The following is a 17969-nucleotide window of genomic DNA, read 5'->3' on the forward strand; positions in this document are numbered from 1 at the left end:
TTATTTGCAGAACTATGCCAAAAAAACAGAAGTATATTTATATTAATCCGAGATTCAAGTAGCTCCATCTGTAAACAAAACACTTGTAAATGGGTATAATCAACTAAACTCCACATACATTCTTTACAATATCGAGGAAAAGTGGTTAATAACAAAAAAAAGCTTTTTATTCTTTGGAATTAGTATTTTGAATATCCTCTAAATAGAAAAAATATACCAGAAGGTGAAATATTTTCCGTACTCTACAGGAATAATGAATTTCATTTTTATTTTCAATTCAACTCTTTGGTTTTCCTCATTCTCCATACTCATTTCAACTATAGTCTATAATGATGAACGAAAGAAGTGAATTTCAACATCAAGGGGGTTGTCAAAAATTCGTTTTGATTTCTCTTTTTTCTTCAGGGAGAGGGTTCAGTCATACTCGAAGGGGTAATACACCATTTCATTTTTATGAAAATATAATAACTCAATTGGGATAATGTCAAATAAAAACTCACAAAAGCGAAGTATATATACCAATTTATTCATATATCAGTCTTTTAACATCAGTTTTCGTCAAAGGACGAAATATTATCACACAGAGACGATCAAAAAACATCCACAAGTACACAACATAATTTCAAATTTAATTTTGTAGACTATGGGAGCTAAAATGTTATCGTCTTAAAACAACTACTACAAAAGGAATTTTTAATACGGGTGACATTTATAAAAATCCAGTCTGAAAATTAAAGCAAACAGTACAGATATTAAATGCTATAAATAAATTTCAAGATATAATATAAAATCTATACTTATGTTAAAATGTGTCACAGAAAATAAAGTAAAATATCTGCCAGCAGTTATTTTGAATTTAAGTAAATAAGTGAACGTCCAGTATGAGACTTAAAGTCTTCATATTTGTTTAGGTTGAGATACATGAAATAATTCATGGGGAAATTCATTAATTAAATGAATTTTTTTTAGCATTTTACTTTGTTTGAACATTTGAATTGAATTATAACTCACAAAATAAAAATTATTGTAAAAATGAAATCATTCACATGATTAATTCAAATTTATCAAGAAAGGATAAAATTTGTTTATTAACATTCGATGTCTTAAGTGAATATAAAAATATAAATTTACTCTAATCAGTTTGAGTTCTAGAATATCTCATTTACAACAAATTTCTCAGTTAGAAAACGATCAATGCTATGCACTGTATCAAACTAATTGAAAAAACAGATTAAAACATTACACATTCAAGTTTCTCACTGGGCGTTATTACAATAATTATCTAGGATATCATTCCAGACTCATCCTATAAGTCAGTACCATTGAATCACTTAAGCTGAAATCAGCCATTGTCACATGTATTTCTTGAATAAAACAAAAAGAATTCGAGGAATCCCTGCTTGAAAAATCACTTTGTGCTGTGATAAAAGATAAAACCCAAGAGAACTTTTGTAACACCTTCAGATTGAGGATTTGACTGGAAATTCAATAGTTATAATATTCATTTCTATTCACCCCAAATATCTGAATGTGTAATGAAAGGGTGATAAGTAATCTTGAAAAGCAGCACTTTCAAATGTGATTTTTCTGAAAGGATTCCGTTCTGTAATATTAATTTCTTTCATTCATTAAATGGAACCAATGTGAATAAGATATTTATATAATTCCTTCACATTTTCAAGGCCCTAAGGCATGTTCCATCATTTGGAGGCAAAGTGACTCTAGACTACTTTCAATGTCCAGGTTTTTAAGAATTTGCTGCTTTCTTCGAACTTCATTTTCCTCTACATTCTGAAAACGAACTTGATGTTGTGGAGCTTCTATGTAATTAATATTCTTCTCACGTTGAACCGTCATCATCTGACTGTAAACATAAATATTTCTTATATATCCTTCTATCAAGAATATTTCTTTCATGATTGAAATAATTATCTTTTAAGTTGAATTTTGTCATGTAATGAATGATTTCAGGTGGACACAAAATGAAATTTGAAAAGGATAATCTACTGAACCTTGAATAGATAAAAATAAAGATGTGCTATGATGAAAATAGTTGTTTTCCTATTCTTACATTGTGTATACATTTTCCTGTAGTATTAAAAAAACTCTTTCCTAGTAAACCCACCCCTCTGAATCAAATTAATCAATTCATTTGATTAATTTGATTGTCAAATCAATTATTAACCTTAACTTGCAGCATTAATTAAAAAAACCTACCTTTCATGGTGCCATGGATTTTGTGAGGGAAAGTTTGCCAAGTGATTCTGCAAAGTAACACTACCAATGGAATGACGATGCCCAGTATGCATTGGTGTTACTTGAACGTTAGGAAAAGATGAGCTTTTTTTAGCATAATCTGCCTGATGAAATGTAGATTTGGCTACTGATAAGTTAACAGGCTGACAGTGGAGAGGTCTGAAGAAATACAAAAAAATTACTTAGTCATTGTGTCTTGGGGGAAAATTGTGTAGTGAGCCATACAAACATTTAGATTAGAAGATACTCACTTTTGGGAAACGCCCCCATATTGCATGGAGAACGGTATTTGACCTGGTCCCTTAGTCAGCTGGTTTTGCCACATTGCCAGCCTGTGCTTTTGCTCATCTGTGAAAGAATCTGAGAGATCAGCCCTCTCACATATTGTACTGAACAATGACAATGTTTCATCGGTGGGCTTTCTCAACATGAGTAGTTGTGTGAATACTGCAAAAAATGAATATGAGCTAAGGAAATATCTCAATTCCAAACAATGTAACATATTTGAAAAAACCTTATTCACCCTACAAGTTTTGTTAAGTGAAATTTTATATTATTTATATATGCAAGATATATCAATTCCCACAGGGGCAAAAGTTTTATAAATTAAAACAATTTAGTTGATAAACTTACTTTTTCCCATAACTTTAACAAATTTAGATGGTAAATCTTCCTCTATTGAAACTTGTAGAGGGGTCTGCAATAGATTCTTCAGCTTCTTCAAAGCATTATTTAAATCCCCTCCATTTATTACTTCAGTTTCTAGTTCATTCATCAAAATAGGTCGTTCTTTCAGTTTACCTAGGTTCAAGAGTAACTTATGTCTAGCACCTTTTGTTATTCCTATACCCTCAAGGGTAGCTTCATCCAAGTTCAACATCTGATGATATGATAGATTGGTGAAAATCCAACTGTATTTGTGTAACCTTAGACTTTTTAACCATGACACTATACTCTTCATAACGGGATAATTTTTGATACCGTCAATATCCTGGAGTCTTGTTTCAGAACTACTAACCTGAATTGGAGGCGCATTTATAACTAATGGTTTGTCATTTGATAATGAATAACTACGCTGCTTTGGTGTAGGATGAGTTAAATTTTCCTGAGAGGACCACACTTGATTTTGTTGAATATTATCAAATGAGTTAGTTTGAGCTGGAGTCAGACTATTAGACCTTCTATTTTGTCTCAATGTATTTTGGATAGGTTCTCGATTAACAGTTTCTTCATTGGTTCCATTACTTTGAGAATGAACAAAGGTTTCTGGACTGACTTTATTCAAGACTTGCTTTAATAAATGTTTAAATTTCTTTTTGTCGTTTTTGTCAAATGCAGGATGTACAAAAACATAAGACATAAGTTCCACACACTCATTATGAATTTTATAGGGTGGAGTTACAGATCCTGTTAAAACCTTTTTGATAGCTTCCAAATAACAATATGCTGTATCTTTATTTCCAGGTTGAAGTAGAGGTAAATGAGTAAGAAGAAGGGATAAAGCATTTTGGGGATGTTCTGCAAGCATACTGGTAATATAAGTTACATCATTGGCATTCTTTTCCAGGATTTGAGCTTCAGGTGTCTTCACTATAGCAATACAACCCTCGATGGCATGTTGTAAGAATCTTGCATTAGCAAAAGGCAACCCAGCCATCAGATAGTACAGAGCAATAGTTCTTTCACAGCTATCCCATTTATGGAATTTGAGTCTCATGTCATGTAATTGCTCACAAAATTCGGAAAAGTCTCTCATTTGAATGTGTTCCATTTTGATATTAGAAAGAAATGAATAAAATATAACATGTATAAGGTTTTCGAAACTTTTCTTGTTTTATTTGGTGATCCACTTTACAAATTCATCTATTCTGTTGTTAGTTGTAAACGTCAGTATTATATTACCTATTCATCACCCATAAGATGAAGAATCTCTCTACAATTCTTTATTATTCTAAATATGTTTCACAAAATCAGATAACAAATATTACATTATTTTTTCTTCTAAGTGGCAGTTTTTTATTGTTCTTGCTCTTTTTTTCCCTTCCTCCAAACATTTGCTTTCAACACTGACAATTCGTTTTTTGATGACATTTGACAATACTGACAAAAGCAGGTGACATTGGGTATGATCCGTAAATAATTAATGGTTAATGGTTTTGGTAAGTGATGCTGGAAATGCTGTTGTTTCCGCTTGTTGAATTATTTTAAGACAATTCAGACGAAGGCTAGCTCGGGATAGATCTATGTCCAGGAGTGGATGAAAAACAGTTCAGAATAAAGAAAGAAGCTCGGGATTGAAGGAACTTCCTCTAACTTACGCAGGTGGCACCACCATAGTTTGAAAATTTGCTCTAAATTTGGACAACCAGAATTTTCCGCTCCTGTGACAAAATTACAACTTATTGAACTCTGAGAGTTCGATTTGTGTAAATAGAGAGAATGAAATTTTACTTGATTTCGAATTTAACTTCGAAACTACTGTCTCCCACAAAGTTTACACTTCTGGAACAAAATCATGTAACTAAATGTATACTTTAATATAGAAATAAACGACGAATTTCAATTTTATTTATATACATACAATATATTTACATGAAATGTAATTAACTTTCAATGTGGAATGGACAACATAAATATTATTGTTTTCATTTGATCTTTTGATTGGACGTTGCGGTAAGCATGAGAAAAAGTTGGTAAAAGAAATTCCTCTTTCTTCATGTTCCAACCAAACTTCTGTTATGTATGCATTTTATCAATGGACGAAGAATTAAGCAGCTATAAATTAAAATAAATTGAAACTACATATTTTCATTTAGAACAGAACTTTTTAAAAACAGTAACTTGAATATTAAGTGAGATATGTATTTTTTCCTATCAATAATTTAGATGAAGATTTATAATAAGGCTTCTAATAATTTTGTCAATAGGTAAACATCTATCAAATGACTTTGACATCTCATTTAGATACATATTAATATTTATTATTATTTAGGGGCAAAACTGGGATGGCTGAAAATATTGTGTATCCACTTATTAGATTTTGTTCAAAACATTTCACGCGACGCGAAGTTGCAGGATTACCGATATTTCCCTTTCATTCGGTGTAGGTGGCGCTGTATAATAGAATTGTAGCGAAATTTGATGAGAACCCAAAAAAATTATGGAGATATCGACTGAAATAGGAATGTGAATCTCCTTCAAATTGAAGAAGGCTGGTTATGGCTTAGTCACCACTTTTGTTATATTTTTTCGAGAGTGAGTAGTTGTCAATACTAATATTTCCCAATATCTTAGACGAAACTAATCATAGATGTTTTTACACATTTTTCGTACAATGAAATCATGAATAGTCAGAATAATTTCATGTTATTTTCAAAATACGGTCGTTTAGAATTAATTAGTCAATGTAACAGCCCCAAGTACTTTCAAATGGATATGGCTGATATCCTGAAAACGTTTAATTGAACAAATATAGATTGAATTAACATGATTTCTACTAAATTGATAGATATTTTCAACTTTTGTGTGATATAGCTACTAAATTGCAAAATTTATACTTTCAGAAAAATTATTCTAAAAAACTTTAACAATACTCGATTGACTATAAACTAAAATAGCTCGTTAAACATTAGGTATATAGATTTTCACTTGATGCATTAGTAAATATAATATTTAGAATGATATTTTTGCGTCCTGGAACAAGCTATCATTGGCCCAAATGTCCGTAATTTTTTATATGTTTCAATTGTGATAATGAAATACGTGTTTATATTAAATTTGACTGAGAATCATGTTTATTGAATCTATATCGAATTACCTAATTTATCTTTAGACTGATTGAACACGATTATTCTAGGTCGTAATTCAAATGGATACCATATGTATATATTCAACTTCAACAATAAAAATGTCATGGCGCAATCAATTCATATATACTCAGCGAACATAATCCAGTACGTCCCATTGAGTACAGCGAATAACGCTGGAAAAAATACCCTAGAAAATCGATCAATGTTTATGGCTTGATTTCTGGCTCTTTGAGCAGGAGAAACAGTGGGTGCAACTTTGGGTTTTCCACTGAGAAGAAAGGAATTCTCCTTTGTAGTTGGTCCTTCGATCAATGATTCTATTTTCGAATTAGGTTGAGGCGGTTTGGGAAGATCTGAGTCACCTAGGACTATATTAACCAAGCAGTATTCCATCAGTGCCATGAAAACAAATCTGAAAATTTCAGTGAGGTTAAAATAGTAATTTACGTAACAAGTCCGGAAAATAGGTTTTTTTTGGACAAATAGACAAAATTCCAGGACTCGCGTAAGCGAGTCCTGGAAGTCTGAGTCCAAAAAAACCATTTTCGGGCGTGTTGCGTACAATATTTTTTCGGCAACCATGTAAAATAACACTATCGCTGCTGCTTTCAATATTTTATTGCGATTGCGATAAAAAAACATGCAAATTTTTGACAACTAATTTCATATGAACTGTCAGCCGTTATCTCGGTTGCTATGGATTCTATGATTCTTTTCCGGCCTAGTCCGGGAAGTACGTACTTTCCGGACTAGGCCGGGAAATGCTACTTTCTCAGAGAAAAAGCGTCCGGGAAGTGAGCACTTCCCGGACGGTTGCCGAAAAAAGTTATTTCAATAAAGCAGAATATGTGAAAAGAATAGGTACTCACATTGTACACACTGACATGAAAGCATCCACTGCTTTTAAATATGATACTGGAGGTAGAGCAGCTTGACTCTTTGCATGTTGTGTTGAAAGAGTAAGTAGAGATGTAACTCCTAGTGTAACTCTAGCTGGTGCAGCTTCTGGTTTTATCCAAAAAGATACCCACTGCAATGAAGTAAGATATTCTTAATCATTTATAATAAAATGATAGCTTGGAAACACATTTGAAATACACTGATCAACAATTGCTAGGGATCACTTATGAACTTCTCTTCATTTGAATTTTTTTCAAGTTATCTCGTGAATATCTGTACATTATATGTCCTCTAAGGAAAAAGTAAGATGTTTTGAGTTGATTATATCAAAGTCTTCCTCACTTCATCGGCTCTTGTTCACAAAATCGATTATTATCTGTAGGCTGTTACAGGTGGAGTGAAAAGCAATGTGGTATTTGTTATTAAATCTGTTTTTTCTCTCGTTCAAACACATAAGGTGACAATAATTGAAGAAATGAGAACAATATCAGCTTATCAGTCATGCCGAGAAGACGTTTGGCTCCTGTGCAACTGGACCAAATCATACGGTGGATACAGGAAGGTTTGTCCCAGCGAGAAGTGTCCCGGCGGTTGAATGTTTCGCAAAGTGTCGTGAGTCGGGCTTGGAATAGGTTCATCCAAAACGACTCAGTAGCTTATGTTCATGGGGGAGGTCGGCAGCGCAGAACAACAGCTGCCCAAGATCGTCTTTTGATCCTCAATGCAAGGAGAAATCCCACTTACCCGGCGTCGCGGCTCAATAGATCACTGAGAGTTGCAACAGGAGTTCTAATTTCGAACCAGACTCTAAGACGACGACTACATGTTCGTGGTTTGAGAGCACGTAGGAGGGTACAACATCCCCGTTTGAATAGGGAACACCGGGTTCATCGACGGCAATGGGCTGAGGAGCACCGCAATTGGACACTTGAAGATTGGAGCCGATGTTTATTTACGGATGAGTCTAGATTTCGTTTGGTCAACTCCGATGGACGTATTCTTGCTTGGAGGGAAAGAGGTCGAAGGTATGCAGAACAGTTTATGGTACCCACAACAGCTTTTGGCGGAGGTTCTATATGTGTATGGGGAGGCATTTGTTTGAACCAACGCACAGAGTTGGTTGTTCTGCAGAACACCACCATGACCAGCCAGAAATATCACGATATGATTATTGAACCCATAATTGTTCCGTTTGCGGCTGCCGTGGGTGAGAATTTCATTTTAATTGACGATAATGCCCGTCCACACCGTAGTCGTCTGGTTAATGAAGCGCTAGAAACTCATGCTATTGATAGGATGGACTGGCCAGCTCGCTCTCCAGACATGAATTGCATCGAACATGTCTGGTCTGAGATGTCTAGACAATTGTCAACCTTAGAACAACCGATCAATAACCTGGAGGACCTTTCTAACGCTTTACGGGATATTTGGACGAATTTGCCCCAAAATTTTATAAATCGTTTGATCGAAAGTATGCCTCATAGGGTAGAATGCTTGAGACGAGCTCGTAGGGGACCAACTAGGTACTAGCTTAACCGAAACTTCAGCCTTCTTGTGGTTTCATCATAAAATTTTTATGTTATTCAAACACAGAATTTTGAGTGTTCCTAATAAAGTCTTTTTTTCTCTCAAACTTTCCATTTTTTCATTCTTTTCTCAAGTGAACCATATTATCAACTGAAAATACTCTGATATCTGACTAAATTTATAATCTTGGAGCGAATATTTCAGAAATAAATTTAGAACAAGTAAGTGATCCCTATCAATTGTTGAGCAGTGTAGAACAGAAACAAATATGATAATTATAAATAAATAAGCATATACTCACCGACATGATAACAATCAAACATGTTGGAATATATGTATGGAACAAATAATACCCCAGACGTCTTTTCAATTGGAAAACTACCTCCAAGCACGTGAAATTACCTGAAAATTCCAACTCAAAGAATCGTTTCGAGATTTTCGATTTTCTTTACCTGTTGAGTACACTTGTGTGCAATCTGCTGTATGGTTTTCAACAAGTGCTAACTGTGGTAATTCTATATTCTTATCAACGACAAGTGGAACATCAGGATCCCATTGGAAAATCAAATCTGCTGTTGTATGAGAAACTGAAAGGAATAGTTGCCATATTGCTTTGGAGTAGGATTCATTCGAATTTACTCTACTCACGACTTTCCATTTGTAGTTTACATTCTTGGGTGTCATGTGGGTATATCATGAAATTCATGGCACATGACAATCTCAGAGTCAACCTGCAAAATATGGTTGCATAATATTAAATTTGGAATAATTGAAGTAGCAAAAATATTTTAGATTGTCGAGGTGATTTAACTTTGTTTAACTTGCAGTATCTATTACAAAAGATGTAGAATGGTTGAGATGTATCTAGTTAGTCAAATGCTCAACCTCAATAGCTAAATAATGTTTGCCCTCTCTATCAAGCAATTGGCAAGGGTCCATTAGCTTGAACAAAATTGCGAGCTAGTGATTTCGCAATATTTTTTAGGATTTTTTTTTGCATTTATAGGGTTTCAGAATTTCCGAATTGATTCAAAAATGCCCTTGACTGAATAGAAAATATGGTCTCAAATAATTCGATTTTTCTAACAAGTTTTTAGTTTTGAATTAGAAACTGTTTGTTTTAAGTTGTCGACTGTAAGTTGTGAACTATGTGTGAATGAGTGATTTATAAATATTTTCATAAATGTTGCACGTACTTAACCATGTAAAGAATCGTCTTATCCCTATAAAGCCACATATAGTGATTTGGTATTGTCATAGTTTGAAAAGTAACTGATTTAGCATTTTTGAAGTAAGAATCAGGCCTCCACATATTCTTCAGCCAATCTACCTCGAGCAATCTATATTCGGTGGTCATGTTTTCAGGAAGTCGTAGTCTGTAATCCTTCCAAGTTTGAGCAAAAAAGATATCGGCGGCGTAGGTCTGAAAAAAATAAACTATAGACAGTTTGTTAAGTATTCTATGAAATAAGCTGAACTGAAAAAAATTTGATTGGCTTCTTCTGAATATTTTAATATTTTGAGACTACTTTCTCCTGAATAAAGAATAGTATATCTGTGTCGCCATCTGGATAGAATTTAATATAAAGTAATGTTATTTAATTAAAATTATTTCACTTGGACTTTTCGATATATTAATTTATAAGATATTGATAACAATAAAAACAAACATTTTTTTCTTTTTTTGGCGCTTTCGTTGTCTTGTAACCTATCCTAATAAACACTGCATGAGACTTACCATTGAACCTTCATCAATGCTGTCCAAACCCATAACGGTAACATGAAAGTATACTGTAGTTGGGTTACCATTCTTTTTGGGAGGTCTCATTTTGTCATAGTTATTTGGATCCTCAGGCATGATATCGTTTATTGTAAGGCCGGTCCTGGAAAAAACATGATAGAAGTTCTTTATTAATTATATTTTGTTGGATATTTAGTTAACTTACTGTGGTTCGCCTTCGTCTGTATTTTTTTCTCTTTCTATTTGGGTTTCCTTATAATCCTTCTCGGCATAGTAATCGAGTGGACAGGGGCTGTAAATAAATACATTATTTCTTGAGTTCAAGCGTAAAGTATCAGTAGACATAAAAACACTCCTAATTATATCGGTTGTCCCAAATTCGTCATTTGGTGAGGAATTCTCAGAATCCCTTTCAGTTAGAAAAGAATTAATGGCTCGATTTTTGAGAGAAATAATTTAGTGAAATCCGCAACCTTATAAATTCAACTGTTTCTAAGCTATAAGAGAGAATTGGAATATGACGTGAAATTAAAAATTCCCTTCTTCATTATACTGGTACTATAACATTCTCAGTAAAAATTGTAGTGAAAAGAAATCTATTTATTTTGCATGAAAAGCAAGGCTTCAATTACCATAGTTAGAATGATCCAATTTAGGTCAAATATGCGCCGTTTTGTTCGATAACTTGTTGCTATTTTGAAGGTAATATCGTTATGCTTCTCTCATAGAAGCCTATTGGCGAAAAATTGAGACAGTCGATTTTCACGATCCTTTATTGAAACGAATTTTTCACCAGCAAAATTGTTCTCCATGGACAGGAAAAGGAAAACTTGGTGCCAGGTCCGGACTATAAGGTGGATGCATAAGAGACTCCCAACCAAGCTCTCAGAGCTTCTGGCGAGTTACTATATCGAAGTGTGTGGCCTGACGTTGTCCTGATGGAACACAAATCCTCTCTTTTTGGCCAAAGCTTGACGCTTCTGGACGATTGTTTACTTCAGACCTCAGACGGTCCATTTGTTGACGGTACAGTTTCGAGTTGACAGTTGTGCCGTAGGGGATCAACTCATAGTAGGTAATTTCATGCCAATCCCACCAAACACAAAGCAAAACCTTCCTGGCTGTCAATCCTAACTTAGCGACCGTTTCCGACGGCTCACCGCGTTTTGACCATGACCGTTTCCGCTTGACGTTGTCGTAAATGTTCCACTTTACATCACTGGTAACCAACCGCTTCAAAAATGGGTCGATTTCGTTGCGATTCGCAGATGGGGAAATTCGGTCCATAAGGTTTTTCTGTATTTAATCGTGTAGTACCCATACATCGAGCTTCTTCTTGAGACCAGTCTTATGCAAATGGTTCCAAACGGTTTTTTGTGCAATCTTAAGCTCTTGGGCAATCGAAACAGTGCTTACATGATTGGCCTTTTAGTGATGCATCTTTTGAGATCGACATTACCGGTATGGAATCGACGAAACCAAAATTGCGCATGATTGGCTGTTTCAGTATCAGTACCATAAACACTTTTCTCATTTTTAACCGCCTGGCTTGCATTTTTGCCTTCATCGAAGAAAAACTGTAAAATGTAGCGTACTTTCTTTTGCTAGAGTCCATCTTTGACGCGCGCTCAAACTAAACTGAGTCAGCTAATCACAAAACCGTCAGAGAAGTTTTTGCAGTAAGAAACCTTATATTTCTGGCGTCATTAAGTGGAACCCGATCGGACTTATACAACGCGAGATGCAGATATCTAATCTGTTGGAAGAATAATGGATTTCTTTTCACTACACTCAATAATAACAGACCTTATTGACTTTTGATATGACGGATTTTATTTATGCATCAAACATCACGAAATTCGACATGACGCCCTTATGTTCATTTGTATTATAGGTAGAGACAATAACTGAATAAAGCTCAACAAGGAGTTTAATGAGCCCCCAGTGACGGCTCGTGCCTTTAGGTGTGGGACGGCCAAAGCTATATACAAATTATAAAAAAAAAGATTCGAAAAAAACACGCGACATCATTAATTTTTCAGTAGAATTATGTGAAACTAACTTCAATTTATGTGCATTACGGTGCATGAATAAAAGTTGAGGAGCATTTGTCTTGTTTCGAGATTGTAAACCGTTAATTTTCCTAGCATTAGAGCTGCCTTGAATAAGTTTGTCCTACTAATTTTGTTGCAATGTTAAAATTACCGAAATTCTCTAACAAAATATGAAAACATATTGTTCGCGGTTGGACCTTTATGGACTTCAAAAAACCTCAAAATCTCTCTGAAAAGCGAAAAATTACAGACATCTGAGAAAAACATCTGGTATCTGCTGTCTCGTCCATTTCCCAGGACAAACACTCTCAATTTCGTTATGAATTTCTTCCTCAAAATTTTGGTCACTAAATCAATTAAATCGTTCTGAATGGTTTTCGATAAACCACAAAATATACTGATCACACAGAATGATCTATAAACTTATCAAAATCTTAGTTTAATATGCATAGCATAATTTTGTTCACAGAACAATTTAAATTTTATATAGCCGAATGAATATATTGATAATTCAGAATAAGTTTCAACATTTCGATTCTATATCTCTAGAATTGACGAGCCGTCACTGTGAGCCCCCATTCTTAGATACAAGAGTAGGCTTATGTTGTGCGTGCTTTTTCATAATTCAACGCTTCAACCCTTTTGATCTTACTAGATCCTGCAAACTTATCGAGAATATGAAACCGACTAATAATGTACTTCTCACAATTGTTTTGGATTACACCTGGAATATCAAAGATGAATCTTTTAGAGAACTAACTAAATTAACATTTTCCATATCTGAACTGAATGATGAATATTTTTACGCAGTTCGATTTTCTTCAATGAAAAAGAAAATAACATTTCCAGAATTATAATTATTATTATTACTATTACTATTAGTATGAAACATTAGATATTTATAAGGAAAAAAGACGAAAAAACATTTGAATTGTAATAACTTATGAATAATCCTTTAACAATTCAATTCAACATATCAGTACGGTAAAACAAAAGATTCTTGTACCAAATTTCATGAAAAAAGGTCTTATGATTGGTGATTGTGATTAACAGCATCAAAAAACTGGTATGGATTGATAACTATCAACTATTATACAAATTGAAAATTGGAAAATTAGTGGTAACTTCTGCACAACGAAAAAAACAGAAGCTTTTTCAGTTTCTGCAGTGTTCTGCTTATTCAGAAATTTGAAATTGTTTCAATGAAATATTAAAAATTAAGTTCATAAGAATCTCTTGTTCTAGTTTACCCATAGACATATTGTCACAGTCTTAGATTTTACCTAAATAAATCATTTAAACTCTGTAAATACATTTTTCGTGATATCCTGCCTCTATTACTTGAAGAAATTGTATTTATCTGGTGTAATATCCAAAGACCTATGACTTAGGAGACTTTCACTGAAACTTTTTTTGATTTATTGCACGAATCAAAGGGAAGAAATATCTCAAATTATATTTTTGTAAAATTAGTCTCAATTTCGAATAAGAATTCATTTATTGAATTCACAACTGTCAAGTGTAGGTATTATTGTTTCATTTTTAAAAAAAGCTGAATGAATAATAATTGAACTATGTCCACGAACTACCAACTAACATCCTTCAAAATTCAAAAACTTACGGATTATCTCCTAAGCATGAACTGAACACAATGATGAGTATCAACGTTAGGAAATTGCTTCGTAAAAACATCATTTTCCTGAATAGCGATAACAATCGAATACAAGAAGACCTTCCGAAAATCTTCTCATCAATTATTTCAACTTTTGCATTCTGAATTTCTAACGGAACTGAAGAGGGAAAAAAAGTGAAGGGTATTACGGGGACCAAGCGCATATTTTCTAGTAGGTATAACGTCCTTGCGCATGACCTGAGCTTTTGGAACATACATTTTAAAGTGGACGAGTGAAAAGTCCCAAGAAATTGAATTTATGCCACAATGACCAGACAGGGAGTTTTAAAATTGAACAAGGATTTATTCAAGTCAAAATGTTGAATCTTATCAGTGAAAGAAACATTGGCTTAGGTCATCCAAGTATGTTTGTGGATCCATTGTATGAATAGATCTGCAAGACCATCATACGTGGCACCCAGTGTGAATATTGATGGTAAACCCTGAAATTTCTGGTTTTAAAATGGAAAATCTGATGAACCTCAAGTAATACTGACTTCTTCAATGTAAAAACTTGGTGAAATACGACAAAATAAAAGACTGTTACAGAAAGAAAGTTTAGATAGTAAAAGTTATAATGATCCTGGATACGTAGAAGTTTGGTTAAACCATCAAATTTATGGGATTAATGATGGAATCATCAGTGTGTCCATTCTGTAGTACCTGCCATATACACCTCGACATACATAGCGGAGCGTGACGTAGAATGGATGGGTTTATATTCCAAACAGTGACGTTCTCCGAGAGTTGTGCAGCGTGCGGCGTCATCTCTCGATCTACCAAAGAGTCACTACAGTCCGATTTTTTAAATCACCCTTGTATCTCAGAAACTAGATGCCGAGGCAACTTGAGTTTTTCTGCCATTTCTGTTTCTCGTCAGATAACTCTTTTAAGTTTCAACCCCCACCAATTTTTCTTCTATTGGAAAAATATTTTGATTGTGGAAGGCTATTCTATGCCTTTCACAATCAATATTTTTCTAGAAGAAGAAAAACTTGGTGGGGCTAGGGGAATAAACCTAGCTTCAACTTCAGGAATGCACGGATTTACTTAATTTTGAAAATAGAAATCGACGGGTGGAAAGATATTTTCAGATAATTATTTGTACTTGTACAAGAATTTTGGTCTGATTGCAGTATTCTTCAATTACAAATTGTTTATTTCTACCTAATGTCTGGATGAAAAAAAGGCATGACAATTTTTTCTTTTAGTTATAATGCTGAATGGGCGAGAAAAACATTTGTGAGCGGTTAGAAATATCAAATTAAAAAATGCATTGCGTAACTTGCTTTTTAAAATAAAAATCGGCGGGTACGAGAATTCTTCGAACAAGGCGTTATTTTTTGGCACGCTTTATATGTCATGAGATAATCATGATGATAGTCAACCTTCGAAACAAGACGACAACCTTAAAAATAGAAAAAGATATGTCTAGTAAGCAGAGGTCTGAAATCTCTTTTTCTAGAAAGAAAAAATGATTGAAACAACAATTAAAATATCATCAACAAAATTCCATCGAAATGTCATTAAATTATATTTTTCTCAAGATTTTTCGAAAATGAGAAGGTTTATTGAAAAAAAGTTACAAAAAACCTTGTGAGCCGGAAATTCTATTGAAAATGAAATATTTTCTCGTTTTCAAGAGTATTCATGTCAACTGGGTTGTATTTCGTATTCGCGCTACACAATCAAGTTTTAAATTTGGCGCACAATGAAATGATGAAATAACAAGGAGGAACTAGCTATTTGATGTACCGTTCTTTGATCTCCAATAGAAGCTCAAAAGCCTCTGATTCCTACTCAGTGCTTTCCTTAGATTTTCTCTATATCTAATAATTACTGAGATGTAGTGCTGAATAACAGAAATCTGCCAACCATATGAAAGTTGCCAGGGTTAATCATCCCTCAAGAAATAATGTGTTCTGTCCCCATGTGCGTATTTTTATTTTCTTTATATTATATTAGATTACATTATTATTAGTTTGCGACGATGCAATTGTATACGTTTGAAAGTTTCCTTGATGTTGATCTTTATTCTGACTAGATGACGATATGGACAGCCTGAAGGCCAGTCAAGCAAGAAGAAGAGAACACAAATCACGCCCCCGACGGACCATAGACTTAAACTAATTAGATCATAGAGTATAAAATTATTCTATGTTCTAAGAACTAGCTAGCTAGTAGTCATAGAGTAAGTATTTACATGTTCTTTGCTATAGTAGCTAGCGTTTCGAAAAAAAGACAACTAGTTCGATCGTTCCGATTGCATTAAACAGAATTCGATTAAATTAAAACAAAATCGGCCATTCTCCTTCGAATTTAACACATCAATGATGAACTATATTGAGCATATCGATCGTCTTCAGTGTAATTTGCGATTCTGATGAATGGACAAGCACTGGAAACAAAAGATTTTTCGCATGACACTCATTGATGGACAAGTGGCTAGAACTCGGAAGTTAACAAACACTCGAGCACGGATTCTGGAGTCGGCGATATTTGAGTGGGCCGATCGAAAGGTCTCAGGAACCCTCGACGAAAAATCGTTAAGGTAGGAATTCGAAACGGACTCAGCTCTTTGACGAGTTGGCTTTGGAAAGTGTCCCGGTTGCCGTGCACTCAGGAAGAAGTCGAGGGAAATTACTGGGTCGAAATTGAGGACTGTGCGATGCATGAATGATGCAGATTTCTGAGGAATCGCTTCCGGGAGGGATCCAGTGACCGTGAAAATAGAGCATCATCAACTGAAAACGCTGCAAATTGTACACAAAGGTTCATTATTGCCAGGTTGCGCTTTCTCTCAGATTTCTCGGTATTTGATGAATTCTTGGAGGTTTTTGAAAAAATGGGGTCTTGTGAAGAAGACAACACATTTAGGGAAGTATCTATACTTTTGAACGAAAACTTTATTTTACTCCTCATGATTTATTGAAGAGAAATATACATAACATAGGCGTACAAGTTTGCTTCCGCCGTTTTTGTTTCCGAAATTCGAGGCTTTATTTTGAGAAACAGATTATACATTTCTCTAATTCTGTGGTTATTCCGTTCATTATTCCACATCTTGTAGAACAAAATAGTGCGAGAATATATCAGAAACGCACAGTTTTCATGGTTATATTTTATTATTATATGCTGGTACTTCGAACTTTCCGCCACGGCTTTATCTGTCAATTCATCAATTTGCCTTAAAGAAATCAGTTCTGTCAACCAACATTTTTCAATGCAAAAATCACTAAATGATTTTTATGGAAATATTTCATTAATTTCAATAAGAATGCAATGGATTAGAGAAAATAATGTATAATACTCGTACAGAAGGCTCATTCTACCACTCGTTCATTCAAAAACTCGCCACTTTGTGGCTCGTTTTTGAATTTTGAACTCGTGGAAGAATATCAATGCCTTCTGCACTTGTATTATAAATAACTATTATGATTCAAAGTATTGTCCATCGCTGGCCACTACTTTCACCCAACTTTCGGGCAGCGTACGAATCCCGTGTTGGAAAAACTGGTCATCTTTTGAAGCGATCCAACTTCTTCATGAGATCGGAAGTGCTGGTCAGCAAGGCCGTGTGCCATTGATCGAAACAAGTGATAGTCCGAGGACAACGTCTGGAGAATTGGGCGGGTGGGGTAGGACTTCCCTTTTCAAAGTTTCCAAGTATGTCTTGACCCCTTCGCAATATGGGATCGAGCATTGTCATGCTGTAAAACCACTTTATCATGTCTCTCGTTTTATTGCGCCCGTTTGTCTTTCAATTCTCGACTCAAACGCATTACTTGCGTTCGATAACGATCGCCTGTGATTGCTTCAGTCGGTTTTAACAACTCATAATACACTACGCCGAGCAGGTCTTACTTGTATATTCTATGGATCTGATGACGCGATGAGCACGAAATTTTGTAATTCTCATTCTAGATATGCACTCAAAATTTCAACTTGACTGTTGTCTAAGAGATATTGTGTATTTTTTGATATTCTGCTTGCATTTTCTATGATTCTGA

General features: G+C 34.4%; 2 protein-coding genes across 2 annotated transcripts; both read right to left on the reverse strand.

Annotated features, from left to right (window-relative positions):
- Nucleotides 1-503: 503 nt before the first annotated feature.
- LOC123685116 (protein Smaug homolog 1) lies at nucleotides 504-4326 on the reverse strand. The gene is made up of 4 exons (XM_045624702.1): nucleotides 2890-4326; nucleotides 2508-2703; nucleotides 2218-2415; nucleotides 504-1864 (listed from the first exon to the last, which is right to left on the reverse strand). The coding sequence occupies exons 1-4, from the start codon at nucleotides 4025-4027 to the stop codon at nucleotides 1678-1680; spliced, it is 1719 nt and encodes a 572-aa protein (XP_045480658.1). The 5' UTR covers nucleotides 4028-4326; the 3' UTR covers nucleotides 504-1677.
- A 538-nt stretch (nucleotides 4327-4864) lies between these two features.
- Nucleotides 4865-14088, reverse strand: LOC123685117 (glycine receptor subunit alpha-2-like). Its single transcript, XM_045624703.1, has 9 exons — nucleotides 13909-14088; nucleotides 10439-10525; nucleotides 10231-10375; nucleotides 9689-9915; nucleotides 9141-9223; nucleotides 8945-9079; nucleotides 8794-8894; nucleotides 6935-7095; nucleotides 4865-6477 (listed from the first exon to the last, which is right to left on the reverse strand). Exons 1-9 carry the CDS (start codon nucleotides 13980-13982, stop codon nucleotides 6183-6185), a joined length of 1308 nt encoding a protein of 435 aa, XP_045480659.1. The 5' UTR covers nucleotides 13983-14088; the 3' UTR covers nucleotides 4865-6182.
- Between the last annotated feature and the right edge of the window lie 3881 nt (nucleotides 14089-17969).

Source organism: Harmonia axyridis, chromosome 7 (assembly GCF_914767665.1).
Source record: "Harmonia axyridis chromosome 7, icHarAxyr1.1, whole genome shotgun sequence".
Classification (NCBI taxonomy): Eukaryota; Metazoa; Arthropoda; class Insecta; order Coleoptera; family Coccinellidae; genus Harmonia; species Harmonia axyridis.

What these genes read in the sequence shown, in the direction of transcription:
- LOC123685117 (XM_045624703.1), bottom strand. Translation starts at nt 13,982, where the DNA reads ATGATGTTTTTACGAAGCAATTTCCTAACGTTGATACTCATCATTGTG. An exon ending in ACGATTCTTTACATGGTTAA is followed by an intron (nt 9,224 to 9,688) that starts GTACGTGCAACA and finishes CATATTTTGCAG; the next exon opens with GTTGACTCTGAGATTGTCAT. An exon ending in GTTTGATTGTTATCATGTCG is followed by an intron (nt 7,096 to 8,793) that starts GTGAGTATATGC and finishes ACTTCATTGCAG; the next exon opens with TGGGTATCTTTTTGGATAAA.
- LOC123685116 (XM_045624702.1), bottom strand. Translation starts at nt 4,027, where the DNA reads ATGGAACACATTCAAATGAGAGACTTTTCCGAATTTTGTGAGCAATTA. An exon ending in TGTTAAAGTTATGGGAAAAA is followed by an intron (nt 2,704 to 2,889) that starts GTAAGTTTATCA and finishes CATTTTTTGCAG; the next exon opens with TATTCACACAACTACTCATG. An exon ending in AATCCATGGCACCATGAAAG is followed by an intron (nt 1,865 to 2,217) that starts GTAGGTTTTTTT and finishes TTATGTTTACAG; the next exon opens with TCAGATGATGACGGTTCAAC.